The following is a 15,422-nucleotide window of genomic DNA, read 5'->3' on the forward strand; positions in this document are numbered from 1 at the left end:
TTGACCGTAGGTGTGACTGTGAGTGTGAATGGTTGTCTGTCTCTATGTGTTGGTCCTGTGATGGACTGTTGACCTGTAGGGTGAACCCCGCCTCTCACCTGAAGGCTGCTGGGATAGGCTCCAGCCCCCCCGCCACCCTTAACAGGATGAGAAAATGGATGGATGAACATAAATATGGTTTCAGGAAACCCTGTTCTACTTACATTTCTATGACCCATCTCACAAATTTGTTACATAGAGCAAAAGTAGCATTCGTTCTATCCTGCTAGCATCAGTTGCCTCACTACTGGCTGCCCTGTGTTTTTCATTTTGTTTTCATAATCTTCGCTCAGTTCTTGTGTATAATCTTTGGTTTGTTCATTATTACGATGAATCTTTCACCTCGCGGAATAGAGTCGTTACAGTGTCACGTTTTCGTATGTTGTTCTGTCCTCCATAAGGATCGCATCTGTGCTGGTTTGACCCCCCTAAGTCCTTCCTGCTGTCCGTAAAGGGCGTGGCAAAGTCCAGTAAAGTCTATCAATGAAGCATCATAATTTGGTCAAAGTTGCTCCAAATGAGATGAGATTTCTGGGATGAGTTCACATCTCTGCCAGAAACCAATATTGAAAACTTTGAAGCCCCACCTCCTTTCTGAAGCTACTTCCTGTTTGGGAGGGGGTTATAGAGTTATTCCACCAGATTATGATTTTATCCATTTTACAGGCCTCACAGTTCAAGTTTCAGGTCTGTATCCACCGTAGAGGCCAAATGAGAGCAAAAGAACAACAGGGTCAAAGGTCAACAGGCCTCATGTCTCAGCCAGGCCTCAAAGGGTTAAGTGAGCCTTTTGGAGCTCCTTTGAAAAAAGGCCTGAAACCAATCTTGTTCAGGACAAAAATGAAGAATGATCTTTGGGAACATTTTCACATCTTTAAGACCGCCTTGACTCCTTTTTATAGCAGGTGTCACTGAACAGCACAAAGCCTGCTATTTCAGCCCATCAGGCCTCATTTCCTGATCAATGACGATTGTTTGAAACAAAGCTTAATATCAATTATTTATTTTTTAAGGAAGGATCAAAGTGTTGTTGTACTGCTATACCTACTGTACAGCATCAGAGACGGTCAGTTATTGATTGCCTGAATGACTGATTTACCCCAGAAGAGGAACAGCTTTGTTGGAGCAGTAAAAATACACACATCAGAACGAAAAAAAGTTACATTTGAAAAGAAATTACATGACATTACCAGCACAATATATGAAGGACAGTTAGGATACATTTAACTTGCCAAATAGTTTGGATTTCTTTAATCATATCCTTGATTAACCCAGACATAAGTGTGGTTTGTTCCACTCAATAACAAATCTGTAATTATAGCGTGAAATGATGGAACTGAAAGGCCACCTCTGAGTGCATGAGTTAGCCTCTGTGAGGGATGTGACGTCAGCAGACCGCGCCCATTAGTTTGAATCATTGTTTATATTCTTAATGTTGATTGTTAGATCTATAATGGTTACAGATGTACTTTGGAGGTTGAATCCATCCATCCATCGTCATCTTCCACTTATTCCTTACTAGTAAGGGTCGCAGGGGGGGTGGAGCCTATCCCAGCATCTACGGGCAAGAGGCGGGGTTCGCCCTGGACAGGTCGCCAGTCCAACGCAGGGCCGACATACAGAGACGAACAACCATTCACACTCACATTCATACCTACGGTCAATTTTTAGAGAATCCAATCCGCCTCGTCCCCAATTGCATGTCTTTGGACGTTGGGAGGAAGTCGGAGTACCAGAGAGAACCCACACAGGAACAGGGAGAACATGGAGACTCACACAGAAAGATCCCGCGCCCGAGCCAGGACTCGAACCCGGAACCTTCTTGCTGTGAGGCCACAGTGCTGACCACTGCACCACCGTGCAGCCTGTAGGTTGAATAAACATCCAGAAATTCAATTAATTTTTTGATTGTGTTATAAATCAAAAGATAAAGAATTAAAAATGTTTGTTTCTTTTTCCTCGGAGTGAGCGACAACTTCCGCATTTTTCACGGAAGAACGGGGGGGGGGGAGCGGATATATGGAATTCCTGGCACACTTTCATATTATTTTCATTGAACAGCTGTAGTCAACAATCACACAAACAACAACAAACAAGCGTAGCTATTTTATATTTTGATGGTAATTCCTGGGTCAATACGTTTCATATTATTTTTATTAGTCAACAATCACACAAATATATGATCAACTCAGATAACGACACAATGTAACGACAAAATACAAGAACATAAATGCCATTTAGGTTTCCGTGGTTTTAACCATAACAACTGCAGAAATGCCAGAAATGTCCTGAAAATGCTTTTTAAAATCAAACCTATCTTGGAATGACGCTCGTCCTGTAATGGCGTCCTTAGCAACCACCATAGCAACAGCAGAGAGGTGAAAGATTCATCGTAATAACGAACAAACCAAAGGTTATACATAAGAACTGAGCGAATATTATGAAAACAAAATGTATATTTCTCGCTAGAAATGTCATCTGAATGCTTTATTAAATCAAAACTATCTTGGAATCAGGCACTTTCCTCCGAAAATGACAGGAGCGGCCGCCACGTTTGTGTTTTGAGAGGCCCGCATTAAAGAGTCACATGACCTACCAGCGTTCCAATAGAAACGAACAGGGAAAAAACGTACACATTTCACAATATTGAGGCCTTTATTGTAGAACTGATACGTTTTGCACTGTGGACAAACGTAGCCTTTTCACGTTTTGACATGAGACTGGGTTGTTATGTGGCATGTTTGTTGAAGTGGTAATTAACTGATAAATGAAGGAAGGTGCCCCCAGTCTCTCCTGGAGGTGTGAATTCGAATCCCTCTTCTGACAAAGGACATTTTGTCCACATTCCTCTGCATCCACAATGGAATATTCAAAACAAAGTTGAAACTGAGGTGACTGAGTGGGTCACCTGCCAAAGTGGGTTGAACTGGCAGCACGAGAGGCAAATGAGTTTCCCTGTGACCTTCAAATGTTGGATCAAAGTCTACTGGAGACATGTGTTTTGTTCATAAACACATTTGTGTCACTCTTTCAATTCGCATTTTGTCCGTTAACATCATGAGCAGAGAAGCCATCTCATCACATGACTAAAGTGTGGATTCTGTGTTGGTGGCAAAATATCCTGACATGCACCCACGCCCCTCACTAGTTTGCACACAGAAATGCATACTTTACGAGTTTAACGAGTTCCCCACATAGTTTTCAAAACTTACAGAGCTGAGAAAAAATGTTGATGAAAACAAAATGCACACATTCTGATTGAGGCCAGAAAATTTTAGTCCTCATAAAATATATTTTGCCATGAAGGGAAAATGAACTTGAACATGTTGAAACAGCCAGAAGAATTAATCCAGGATCACAACAACAAGATATTTACCCATTATCACAAGACAGCATCATTACAAATTTAATTACAAAAAAAGATGGCTTTTCTTGGCCTGGACTTAAAATAAAAAATGCGCACATAAAATGGGAGCGTTGTAATTCTCAACTCAAGATGAAGGTTGAATTCTGACCCTCACGAGAACACAGCCTGCTAAGTCTCAGTCCACGAGATCACAGAAAGACATTCTGGCTTGTGACTGTCATCTTGACATGACAGCAGAAGACATGACTGAATGTAGAATTGGTGAGAGAACAAATATATAGAAAGAAAGAACACAACTAGTAACGTGAGAGCAAGTTGGGACCAGACAAAACTGAGAGCAAGTGGAAGACAATTCAGCACCAGCAGAGACTTTTGAAGCCCCATTATGAGTTCCTTTGTGAGGTATCTGGTCCAGTCCCAGCTCCAAAGATACTACAGTGCAAGCAATGAGGTTATGGACATGATCTGGGAGCCATCCGCTGTCCAGCATAGCAGCAACTACGGTGCCATGGAGGACATTGTCTGGAGACCAACTCCTGCCCCGAGCACCAATGCTGCAAGGCAAAATAATTATGGAGTGAACTGCTGCACCAGGCAGGCTAAGATCCGGAGCCTGACCCCTGCCCCTGAATTCTCCTACCACAGGAGAATTTGCCACCTGTTCTCAAAGATTGATCCTGATGCTCTGTGCAGAAAGCACAGAGCCAAGCATTACACAAAGGCTCGGGCTGTTCCTTACGTCAAGAATTGCGGCACTGATGTGACGAACGGTCACAGCTTCCTCTGCCAGGTACATCGCCGCACCATGAACAGCCGTGCCAGGGAGAGAAGGATCTGGAGGCCGACACCTGCCCCTGAATTCTCCTACCACAGGAGAATTTGCCACCTGTTCTCAAAGATCGATCCCGATGCTCTGTGCAGGAAGCACAGAGCCAAGCATTACACAAGAGCTCGGGCTGTTCCTTACGTCAAGAATTGCGGCACTGATGTGACGAAGGGTCACAGCTTCCTCTGCCACGTACATCGTCGCACCACGAACAGCAGTGCCAGGGAGAGAAGGATCTGGAGGCCGACCCCTGCCCCGAGCACCAGTGCTGCAAGGCAAAATGATTATTTTGCCAGGCATGGAGTGAACTGCTGCACCAGGCAGGCTAAGATCCGGAGGCAAACCCCTGCCCCTGAATTCTCCTACCACAGGAGAATTTGCCACCTGTTCTCAAAGATTGATCCCGATGCTCTGTGCAGGAAGCACAGAGCCAAGCTTTACACAAGAGCTCGGGCTGTTCCCTACGTCAAGAATTGCGGCACTGATGTGACAAAGGGTCACTGCGTCCTCTGCCAGGTCCATCGCCGCACCATGAACAGCAGTGCCATGGAGAGAAGGGTCTGGAGGCCGACACCTGCCCCAAGCACCAGTGCTGCTGAAGAGAACTACTTCACCAACCTTGGTAGGAAGTACCTTGGGTACTATGGTGCCAGCGATAGGGTGATATGATGTGGGAGCCATGCCCTGCCCCAAGCAACATTATTTCACTGCACAATAATTATTTCACAAGTCGTGCGTGAACTGCGGTGCCAGCCAGGCTAAGATCCGGAGGCCAACCCCTGCCCCTGAATTCTAATACGACCAGAGAATTTGCTACATGTTTTGAAGGATGGATCCTGATGCTCTGTGCAGGAAGCACAGAGCCAAACACAAAAGCCTGGGCTGTTCCCTATTTAAAGAATTGTGGCACTGATGTGACGAAGGGTCACTGCGTCCTCTGCCGGGTACATCGTCCCACCATTCGGTAGAAGGACGATGGGGCCCTTTACTTGAAGTGATGCGGCACAAGAAACCCTTGTGTCACCAATGCCGGGGAAGATGGAGTCCTGAAAAGGCCATATTTTGGCATCCTAAAGAAGATATTTGGTGGAGCCTGAGACAGCAAACATGCCGCCCTTCATCAGAAGAACCACAGCACCACAAGAAAACATCATGGCAGCCATGACAGGGAGGATCAGGGGGTCCTCCTCAGCACCACCCTTAAACATTAAAATGACCTTTAAGAAGCTTTGGAGTGGAGAATGTTTTTTTTAAACCATTTTCCTTTCATTTTCATTTGTGCAACTGTCTAATTTATATGAAATAAAAACTGACTTCTGGATTTAAATTGACTGTGACCCTCTTTTTGCATGCAAGCTGAAAGTTATGCCAATAAAAACCACAAGTATTTATTCTGATAACAACTGTTCACTGGATGCTAATTTTGCTATGAACATTCAATGCAATGATTTTGACAAACCTTTGGCTAAACTGTATTCATGTGGTGGGAACAATCAATTCCAAATCCCAAAAAGCAGCTATTGGCTGTCCCAATAGTAGCCAGACATCGCTAGATGACATCATCAGTTCATTTGCATAATAATGAATTTATATATAATGGACTTTATGTGGTAGATGAAGGATTCTCATCATTGGAGACAGACAAGTGTGTGAAAACATCTTAAGTATGTTTAGACTTACAAATGAACTTTTTCTTTTTGGGGGGGGGGGGGGTGGACCAGCTGCTCATTAAGGACATGAACTGGGGAACGGAGTAACGTGTTCACAAGACCTGAAAAAGTCAATACATTTGTCACTTCCTCTGGATGCAGAGGGGTGGACATCCACTGCTCTTGCTGCAGCTGAGAGGGACAGTCTGCTACACAAGGACAGGGCCGCCTGTGAGTGCTTTGGGACAGGGGAGGGGCCAAGAGCAGGATCCACTGTCTTCTGCTTATTCCTTTTAGGGGTCGTGGGGGGGCTGGAGCCTATCCCAGCGTCTACGGGTGAGAGGCGGGGTTCACCTTGGACAGGTCGCCAGTCCATCGCAGGGCCAACACATACTGTAATCTGTGCAAGTTTATGTCGTGCTTTTGAACCATTTCCAGCATTCTCGTCCTCGATGAGTGTTCTCAAAGACTCAATATTTCCTCAACAGGAGCATTTAATCACTTGCTGACACACCAAAAACAATGACCTTATAAATTCAACGTTTAATGTCGCGAAAACTTTGTTGCAGATAATTTTGTTGGCTTTGACGACCAATGGGATTTGGAAGAAGGAGGCAGCCAACATGGAGGACATGTATGTTTACTACCTTGTGTCACCTTGTTTGATTTTAACACAGGATGTGATGTTACCTTTTGTTCCACTTTCAATGTTTGCTTGGCACAAAAAGCGACCAAACTGTTGTCGAACGTTCCTGTAAACGCAGCTAAAAGTCATGTTAATTTCACATGAAATGCGTTTGATTAAAAAAACAAAGGAATCGTGAATCAGTATTGAGATTTAGCATTGGATTCGTATGTTTGGGTCGTCACACATGAATAGTTAAAAAATTAAATGAGAAACTAGAGTACATTTGTGGAAAAAAAAGTTTCATTTTATTACCTTTTCAATGGAAAGAAAAAAACAGCCACGCTTCCCTAACAAAACCTAGAAGCCTTTTTACAAAGGCTTATTTTCCACAATGATTGAAATTACAGAATAAAGTTGGAAATCAAGATTAATTCTATTTTAAAAAAACAATTATAAAAAGTTTGTCGTCACTTTGCTATGAGAAAGACAGGATGAATCGTTAAATATATCATCATTATTGCTGATGTGAGATAATCCATATGCATACAGACAAAAAGTTGAATTATTTATTGATATCTTTTATGTGTCTTGACTCACTATAACCTTTACACTGACACATCAAGAATGACATTTAGGGGTTGTTGTTTTTTTTGGGATGAAACATGGAGGCTGAATATCTGATGACAATGACCGACTCATTTCACTCCCAGGTTTCCATCCTGGCAGGTGAGTCTGCCAATAGACCCAAAACTTTTCAACCTTTAAACCTAAAAGTATCCAAATATCTATCCAAAATAAATAAATACATTAAAAAAAATCAAGACAGGAATAAAAACAAATATTTTTTTAAGTACTTAGTAAATAGATAATGACGTTTTCAAATAAATTATTGGGGACAGCAGACAATGAATTTATTTTATTATATTTCACAATAAATTAGAAAATACAGGTCTTCCTCACATGTCGTGCACATTTTCTCTAAGAACAACCCTTGAAAAATGTTCCTGTAATTTCAGTTAAATATACTATGAAAGGGAAAAGATAGTAGGAAAAGTACTCAGCCTCATTTCGTGGGCGTATTTCAGGAAACCAATCTTCACCTTAGTGGGCGGGTTAATGACGTCACTGCGTCACAACATACTGACGTGGAAGTGAATCAGGGTCACAGGGCATGTCTGCTCTCATCATCAATTTACTGTTTTTAAGTAAACATAAATACAGTAAAGTGCCTCCCAGTGTTGGAGAGAAAAAAGCATGACTTTGCTTGGCTAATGTTTTGTTCCTGATGGCACTTAGAGGTTTCTACGCTTTCACCTTGAAAATCCAGAGAGGTCTGTGACAGCAGTCACTTTTATACATTACTATAGAGATTCTTTACAAGAATTTGTGGCTACTAATGGATGTTATATGATCTCACGCTGAATTTCTCTGCATGTCCTGAAGTGCTGGAGATGTGAACCAGTGTTGTTATTTACGCAGGATAACTTTACTAAGAAGCATAAACACACATTCAGAATATATTTGATTGAGATAAAAATAAAATGAATGTTGCTGTATGCAATATATTTGGCTATTATAAAACTGCAATTCCATTCATAGTCAACAAATAATGAAAATTGATTCAAAAATGAGCAAAATTCAAGATAGTGTCCACATTTTAAACATAAGAAGCAACAAAACATGTTTTCTTCTGTAACAGACAGTTGAATGAGACACCGAAGACGTAGAAATAGAGGCTACAGAATTCTACTGTCACAAATGATTTTGTATGAAAAATATATCCACACCATTCTTTGTACCTTCTCTTGCCCTAAATAAATGATAAAGTTCTACTGCATTGACAACAAAAACAAACAACTTTTCTCAAGCTGTTACTCTCAAACTTAGACTGATGACGCCACTGATTGTCTCTCTTCACTGAAAAGAACAACAATTGAAAAAATATATTTAAAGTGAACTCTTGGATTTCTGTTATTTGATCAGAAAACGTTTGCTGCCACTCTGTGGATGATATTATAAGATTCCAAACAAAAGCAATACATGGTAAAAACTGGACCCAGTTTACGAATTTCAGATATTGATCAGTGCTTTTAGTGTAGCAAAAAATTACTATAAAAAAATCCAGATAGGAATAAAAACAAATGTTTTTTTTCAATTATATAATGACATTTTCAAATAATTTGTTGGGGACAGCAGACAATGAATAAAGACTCCTTTGTTTGAAGCTTCATTTTATTATATTTCACAATAAATTAGAAAATACAGGTCTTCCTCACATGTCATGTAGGTTTTCTCAAAGAACAACCCTTGAAAAATGTTCCTGGAATTTCAGTTAAATATACTATGAAAGGGAAAAGATAGTAGGAAAAGTACTCAGCCTCATTTCGTGGGCGTATTTCAGGAAACCAATCTTCACCTTAGTGGGCGGGTTAATGACGTCACTGCGTCACAACATAATGACGTCATTTCGGCTTCGTCTGATCTTGAACAATGCTCCTATATAAGGTTGCCGCCATTTTTAACTGTCGGTCCTGCACTTGTTCTGAGTCAGGACCTCGCTGTGCCACAAAACTATTTCTGAATATTAAATTATTGCTCTTGAGAAGGGTTTCTTCACCTGGTTCTCTTCGTCCAGTGACTGAAAACTTCATTTCGTCTCAGCATGTTTCGGTAAGTGCTTTTTAATATTTTGCTCCACTTTTTTCCTGAGTAAAAAGTCTTGACTAAGGTACAAAAGATATTTGTAATAAAAAAAGCCCTCAATGAGTTTGCTGTAACTTGTGTTTTCTTATTGTTTTGAGTTGTTTGTAATGTTGCTCCATGTCAGGAGAAATGTTAGCATCTCTGGCGCCACAGGGGAGACTTCAGTCCAGCTCAGTCCCTCTGTGCTGTCATGAATTCTCAATTTATTTGGTAATGGTGGCCGTAAATTATCACCCCGTTGTAATTTGTGAACTTTTATGAATTTTTGTTTTATATCTTTACAAGCATTTAGCGAAGTATGCCAAAAAAGTCGATGCTATTAGCTTACTAGCTAGGAGTTTGTCATTGTCTTCTAAAGGTAGCGTTCTGAAAGCTTGACTCTTCTTTTTGATATTTTCACCTTGTTTTATCTTGAACATTCATTCCATTTTAGAGATATTGATTGTTTTTGTTTGATTTGAATGGTTTCATGTTCAAAACCACATGGATGGAGTTAATTTCTTGTTTCATTCTGGTTTTTTTTATCTGAGCCGAACAACTTTAACTGAGGTAAATGTTTGCAACAACCAGCACTGAATGAATTTGCTTTCTTTTGTGTTAAGGTGGTATTTTACTGCTGCTCCATAAAGTGAGAGACGTTTACATTTCTGGCAGTAATAATGATGTTAATCATGAAGCCAAATTGATGTATCAGATCTTGACCGAAAACACGAGTCCAGCTCCGTCCCTCTGCGCTCAGACATATGTATATATATATATATATATATATATATATATATATATATATATATATATGTATATATATATATATATATATATATATATATATATATGTATGTATGTATGTATGTATTCGTGTCAGTGTCATAAATAGATATCAACGCTTCCTTCTAGACGTGAACACAACCGGAGGAGGCATGCTCAACCAGCTCTCCAGAAAGCCCCCTCATGGCTGATGGTCCCCACCATCAGTGAGGCTTTTCCAGAGGTTGCTGACGTGGTGCAGTCTAGCAAATTAATTGAAACACTCAGATGCCATCCAGTGTTTGAGGAACACCATGAGCTCCAGAAGAGGTAGGATGCTTTGTTTAATTTGAAGTTTTAATAATTTCAGTAGATATAAAGGGAGTTGTGATTTTTGTGACCCACCCTGAGCTGGAGTGGTTGTTGGAGGATCGGTGAGGTTGTTGTCAGGGGAGTGAATGTATTTGAACATGTTTGTACTTGATACGCAGAGAGAAGACCCTGGAACGTCTTCAGGCTCTCTTCCGGGAATGGGTGCAAGATGTTTGCGATGAGCTGGTAAGAAATTGTTTGTTTAATCATTCAAACACCTGTAAATATGACATCTTCCTAGCTTTAAAAGGAACCTTTCCAAATGCTGGTATGAGGTCACACAATTTACATCTTGTATTTTGTGTTTTTAGTGTGTTCCTGCTGATGTTAAGGAAAAGGCCGGGGGCAAGGTGGTGCCCTTTGGATCTTACCTCCTGGGAGTTCACAGCAAAGGTAACCACCAGCTTCTTTCCTCGCAAATGCGCTTCATCATGTGTCGATGCGGCCTCGCCTGAAAGAAAGCGGGAAAGGTCATTGTCATTGTTACACATTGAGATACTTTTCTGGAATACGGCCCTCTGCTGTTTTGACAGGATCCGACATCGACTGCCTGTGTGTTGGACCCGCATTTGTTGAGCGGCAACATTTTTTCACCTCCTTCGCCGAGAGGCTCTGGGCTCAGCAGGAGGTGACAGAGATGCGCGTGGTGAAGGAGGCATTCGTCCCGCTGATAGAACTCAGATTTGAGGACATTGAGGTAATTTGCCTTGAGAAATGAGTCAAGACTGTAGGCGAGTAAAATGTGTTTGTTGCATAGTTTGTGTCTTCCTAATTTTTGTGTTGTCCTTTTTTCAGGTGGACCTGGTCTACGCCTCCATCTACAGGAGCAGCATCCACGAGAAGCTCAACATCCTCAGGACAGGGCTGCTGAGGGAGATGCAACAAGCTTGTGTGCGCAGTCTCAACGGTAATAAAAATGACAGAAGGAGTTCTTGACAAGTCCTGACAGCAGTTGTTTGGTATATTTGTGTTTCTATTGTAATTCCGTGTTTTTACAGGTTACCGTGTCTCGATGGAAATACTTCGTCTGGTGCCCAGCCAGGAGACTTTCCGTCTGGCTCTGAGGGCCATTAAGCTGTGGGCCAAACGTGAGTTGAACACACAAAACTAGTTGAGCTTGTAAGAGGTTAGGCAGATGGATCACTTTGAACTTGTGTCTTTTTGTAATTATGTACATTTCCCATCATTTTGAATGAATTTCCTCTGGATTCTTGCACATCAGAGCAACACTGTGCACTGGAGCTAATAAGCTTTTCTGCCATCGTCTCATTTCCTTCAAGGACGCAACATTTACTCTAACAAGCTGGGCTTTTTGGGTGGTGTGTCGTGGGCCATCCTGGTGGCCAGGGTGTGCCAGCTTTATCCCAATGCTGCACCAGCCACCCTGGTCATGAAGTTTTTTCATGTTTACTCCATGTGGTGAGTTGTTGACCGAACATCTCCAGATGCACTGCAGTCTAGTTTTCCATGAAAGGCCCCATGACACAGTTCTCTGAGTTCATGAGTTTGTGTTTGACCTGCAACATCTTGTGTTGTGTTTCAGGGAGTGGCCCACCCCAGTTTGCCTGAAAGTCAGAACGGACTTAGACTTCGACCTGCCTGTGTGGAACCCCATGGTAAGACCTCACTAGGATGGGATGTGGTTTTTCAAACTGTCAGCGTCAGGTGTGCTCACCGTGCTGCGTTGTGCTGCATCTTCAGGTGAATGTCAGTGACAGCAGGCACGTGATGCCTATCATCACACCTTGCTACCCGGAGCAGAACACCTGTGTTAACGTGACTCACACCAGCCTCAACGTCATCATGGGAGAGATCATCCTGGGTATGCTGCCACCCATCTCACCTCACGTCACTCTTCACATGTGGCTTTGTGGTCATTGATCTATGATGTGGATTTCACATCTGAATGTGACTGTTAGCTGGATGTTGGAAGTAGAAGGATTTGAAATGTCTCCTTCCTCCTTCCACAGCCAATAAGATCATTGAAAGGATCCAAAGGAACGAAGCCGACTGGTCAGAACTTTTCGAGGAGTCAAAATTTCTAGAGAAGTTCCCGTATGTATTAAGTTGCTGAACGATTCAAAATCGGATTGCCGTGTCCAGAACAAACACTTGCATACACATACAGAGTATGAGTTGAAGTTGTGTTGGAGGGTTAAGAACTATGTCACCGTGCTTCTGTCTGTTGTGTTTCAAGGTTCTACCTTGTGGTGGAGGCCAGTACAAAGATGGAGGAGGAGCATCACGAGTGGTGAGTAGACAGAACAGAAAAGCAGCCTAAGTGGACTAATGGGGACCGTCCTGTAGATCATCTGCTGACTGATGTTCTTTGAGAGAGCAAACTGTTTAAAACTTCGATCTCCAGCTGCTGCAGTAATTTATGGTATTTTCCCTCCCTCAGGATGGGCTTCATCGAGTCCAAGATCCGGATCCTCCTGGAAGGAGTGGATTTAGTTCCTGATATCTCCGTGGCCCACGTGAACACCCAGTCCTTCTCCGGACTCAACAGCAAGTAAGAACGCCAAAGTATTCTGTTCCATTTTGATCGTAGCAGGCAGTTCTCTTGGATGAATTCATAGATTACTGACTATAAAAATACTACTGCTAAAAATATTTAAATGTGTTTGTAATATTTGAGGCGAAGTGTGTGTTGACCCGTTGCCCTCTTTTTCTGTCTGTTTCAGTGGAGAAGTGAGCACCAAGTGGCTGATGGGACTTATGCTGACGGAGTACCCCCATTTCCTCGACAAGCAGCTGGACTACACCATCAAAACCTTCTGCAACTATGGTTCTTGGTCTCTTTGTGTTTTTCCGAAAGATGAAGCAGTGTTGTGTGCAACAAAGATTGTAAATCATCTGATTGTGTTGTGCTGTTGCAGTCTACAGCGAGGCTGAGCGCCGCAGGGTCCCTCTGGACGAGGGAATGAGGCTCTCGCTTGGCTTTTTCAGGAGGGAAGAGCTTTTCTGGGTGAGGGTCAGCGAGGAGAAGCATTATCCTCAGCCGACACCTTGCGTTCACTGGCAGGACTATGCTGTCCAAAGTCTGGCTGAGGAGACCCCCCAGAGGCCTGCCACCTTCAGATCGGAGCCTCGCCATGGGAAGCTGGGAGGGAAGAAGAAGCCCCCCTCAAATGACGGCGAGGCAGAGAAGCAGAGAGCTTATGAGGTCCATCAAACTGTCTTTGACACCCTTTTAAAGTTGCAGTTGGAAAAACATAATCTTGCTTTGAGATTTTGTTTGGTCGGAGTTTTCATGCAACTGTTAGTTTACGTGCTGTTTTCAACTTGATCTTTCAAACCTTTTTTCTTTGTCTTGCAGGAGGAATTGTTCAACGCGCTTTACGGATTCGAGTGAAGACTCAACCAGGCAATTATTTTTTTCCTTCTATTTATTCTTTCTGTACAGTTTGATTGTGTTTAGTTCATCACTGTTGATCATTTTAATTGTCATTTAGTATCATGTGTCTAATATTACTCTCTTGTTTCTACTTTTCCAGACCCTCCAGAAAATCTTTGCGTAAATTACTGTAAAATCAGCCGAACTCTGCGAAATACGCATTAGCTTCCGTATTTTCCGCATTCCCGCACTTTAGTCACGAAAAGTCGTCAGTTCCCCCCCCCTCCAAAACCTGGAAAATGTTGCATTATGCGTTGATGCAGGAGCCATTTTCTAGAAGTGATGTCAGTTCCACCGTCATTTTTATAAATTTCCCAATGCGACGTGACACATCACAATGTCTACATTTACACGTACGCGATAGGTTAACGTTCGTATTCAGGTTAACGTTCGTATTCAGGTTAACGTTCGTATTCAGGTTAACGTTCGTATTCAGGTTAACGTTCGTATTCAGGTTAACGTTCGTATTCAGGTTAACGTTCGTATTCAGGTTAACTTTCGTATTCAGGTTCACGTTCGTGTTCAGGTTAACGTTCGTATTCAGGTTAACTTTCGTATTCAGGTTCAAGTTCGTGTTCAGGTTCACGTTCGTGTTCAGGTTAACGTTCGTATTCAGGTTAACGTTCGTGTTCGCGTTAATGTTCGTATTCAGGTTAACGTTCTTATTCAGGTTAACGTTCGTATTCAGGTTAACGTTCTTATTCAGGTTAACGTTCTTATTCAGGTTAATGTTCGTATCCGGGTTAACGTTTGTATTTGCTTCACTTCCGGGTGGTCGCTAAGCAACATCACTAAACCTGTGGTTCCTGCAAGTTGTACTCAACTCGTCAACTGGAATGCGAAGGCGTCAAAGTAAAAAGAATAGCTAACAAATCGTCTCCAGTGCATTTAGAAAAATCACTTCTTTATGTAATCACTACTTCATAGATGTTTAGATTTGCACACCTCGACCTCTGGGTTGTATGTAAACACACTGCTCTCATCAGCTGCAGCTGCACAGTTGTAGGCAACTGTTAAGGGGCTTTTTTCCGATTAACGTGTTTCCATGACTCGATATTCCGGTTTAATTCAGGCAATTTTTTTTTCAGCGAACCATAACGTTCCAATTGTGGCACCCAAAAAAACAAATCTCGAACAGCCCTGCAAATTTAGTTGTAATTTTTAGCGAGCCCCGCTGCAGCGATTAAAAAGTAAAAAACCGCGAAGTAGATGCGCGCAACACAAAGTCCCTGTTAGTACAGTGGTCAGTACGTCTGCCGTCAGGCAGAAGACCGGGGTTCGATTCCCTGACGGGGAGAGTGTTGCAGCTCTTTGTTGGTTTATTGCTATTTCTTCTTTAGTTTTATTTAAACGTGTTTTTTAATCATAATTGTATTCAATTATTCCATCAATTGATCAGATTCTGATAGTGTTTTCTGTCAGATGTTTCCAGTTTACTGACTATCACCACATCTACTTCATGTGACTGGTGTTCTGCAGGGGAACAGGTCAGAGGCAGCAGTAGGAAACCTGATTGTCAGTTCACTTGTTTTCATTTTAAAATAATTGCATGAATTGCACAAATATAAATAAATATAAAGAGATTTGAAAACAAAAACTGACAGTAGGGCAAAAACAAGCAATTCCTCTTTAATTCCATCAGAGATCCTGGAGCAGCGTCTTCTCACGTGGACTCAATCAGTGCCCACAAAATATAT

The 15,422-nt window shown here is 42.0% G+C and overlaps 1 protein-coding gene across 1 annotated transcript; it reads left to right on the forward strand.

Annotated features, from left to right (window-relative positions):
- Window positions 1-9,044: 9,044 nt before the first annotated feature.
- LOC147253670 (poly(A) polymerase type 3-like) lies at window positions 9,045-14,332 on the forward strand. Its single transcript, XM_086217334.1, has 17 exons — window positions 9,045-9,179; window positions 10,107-10,286; window positions 10,448-10,514; window positions 10,640-10,721; window positions 10,862-11,025; window positions 11,124-11,235; window positions 11,327-11,416; window positions 11,609-11,747; window positions 11,872-11,944; window positions 12,030-12,150; window positions 12,299-12,383; window positions 12,526-12,579; window positions 12,730-12,840; window positions 13,013-13,116; window positions 13,208-13,494; window positions 13,648-13,695; window positions 13,826-14,332. Exons 1-16 carry the CDS (start codon window positions 9,172-9,174, stop codon window positions 13,681-13,683), a joined length of 1,713 nt encoding a protein of 570 aa, XP_086073460.1. The 5' UTR covers window positions 9,045-9,171; the 3' UTR covers window positions 13,684-13,695; window positions 13,826-14,332.
- The last annotated feature ends 1,090 nt before the right edge of the window (window positions 14,333-15,422 follow it).

This window comes from Aulostomus chinensis, chromosome 11, assembly GCF_037954235.1.
Source record: "Aulostomus chinensis isolate RoL2024-O1b breed Wild chromosome 11, RoL_Achi_v1.0, whole genome shotgun sequence".
Classification (NCBI taxonomy): Eukaryota; Metazoa; Chordata; class Actinopteri; order Syngnathiformes; family Aulostomidae; genus Aulostomus; species Aulostomus chinensis.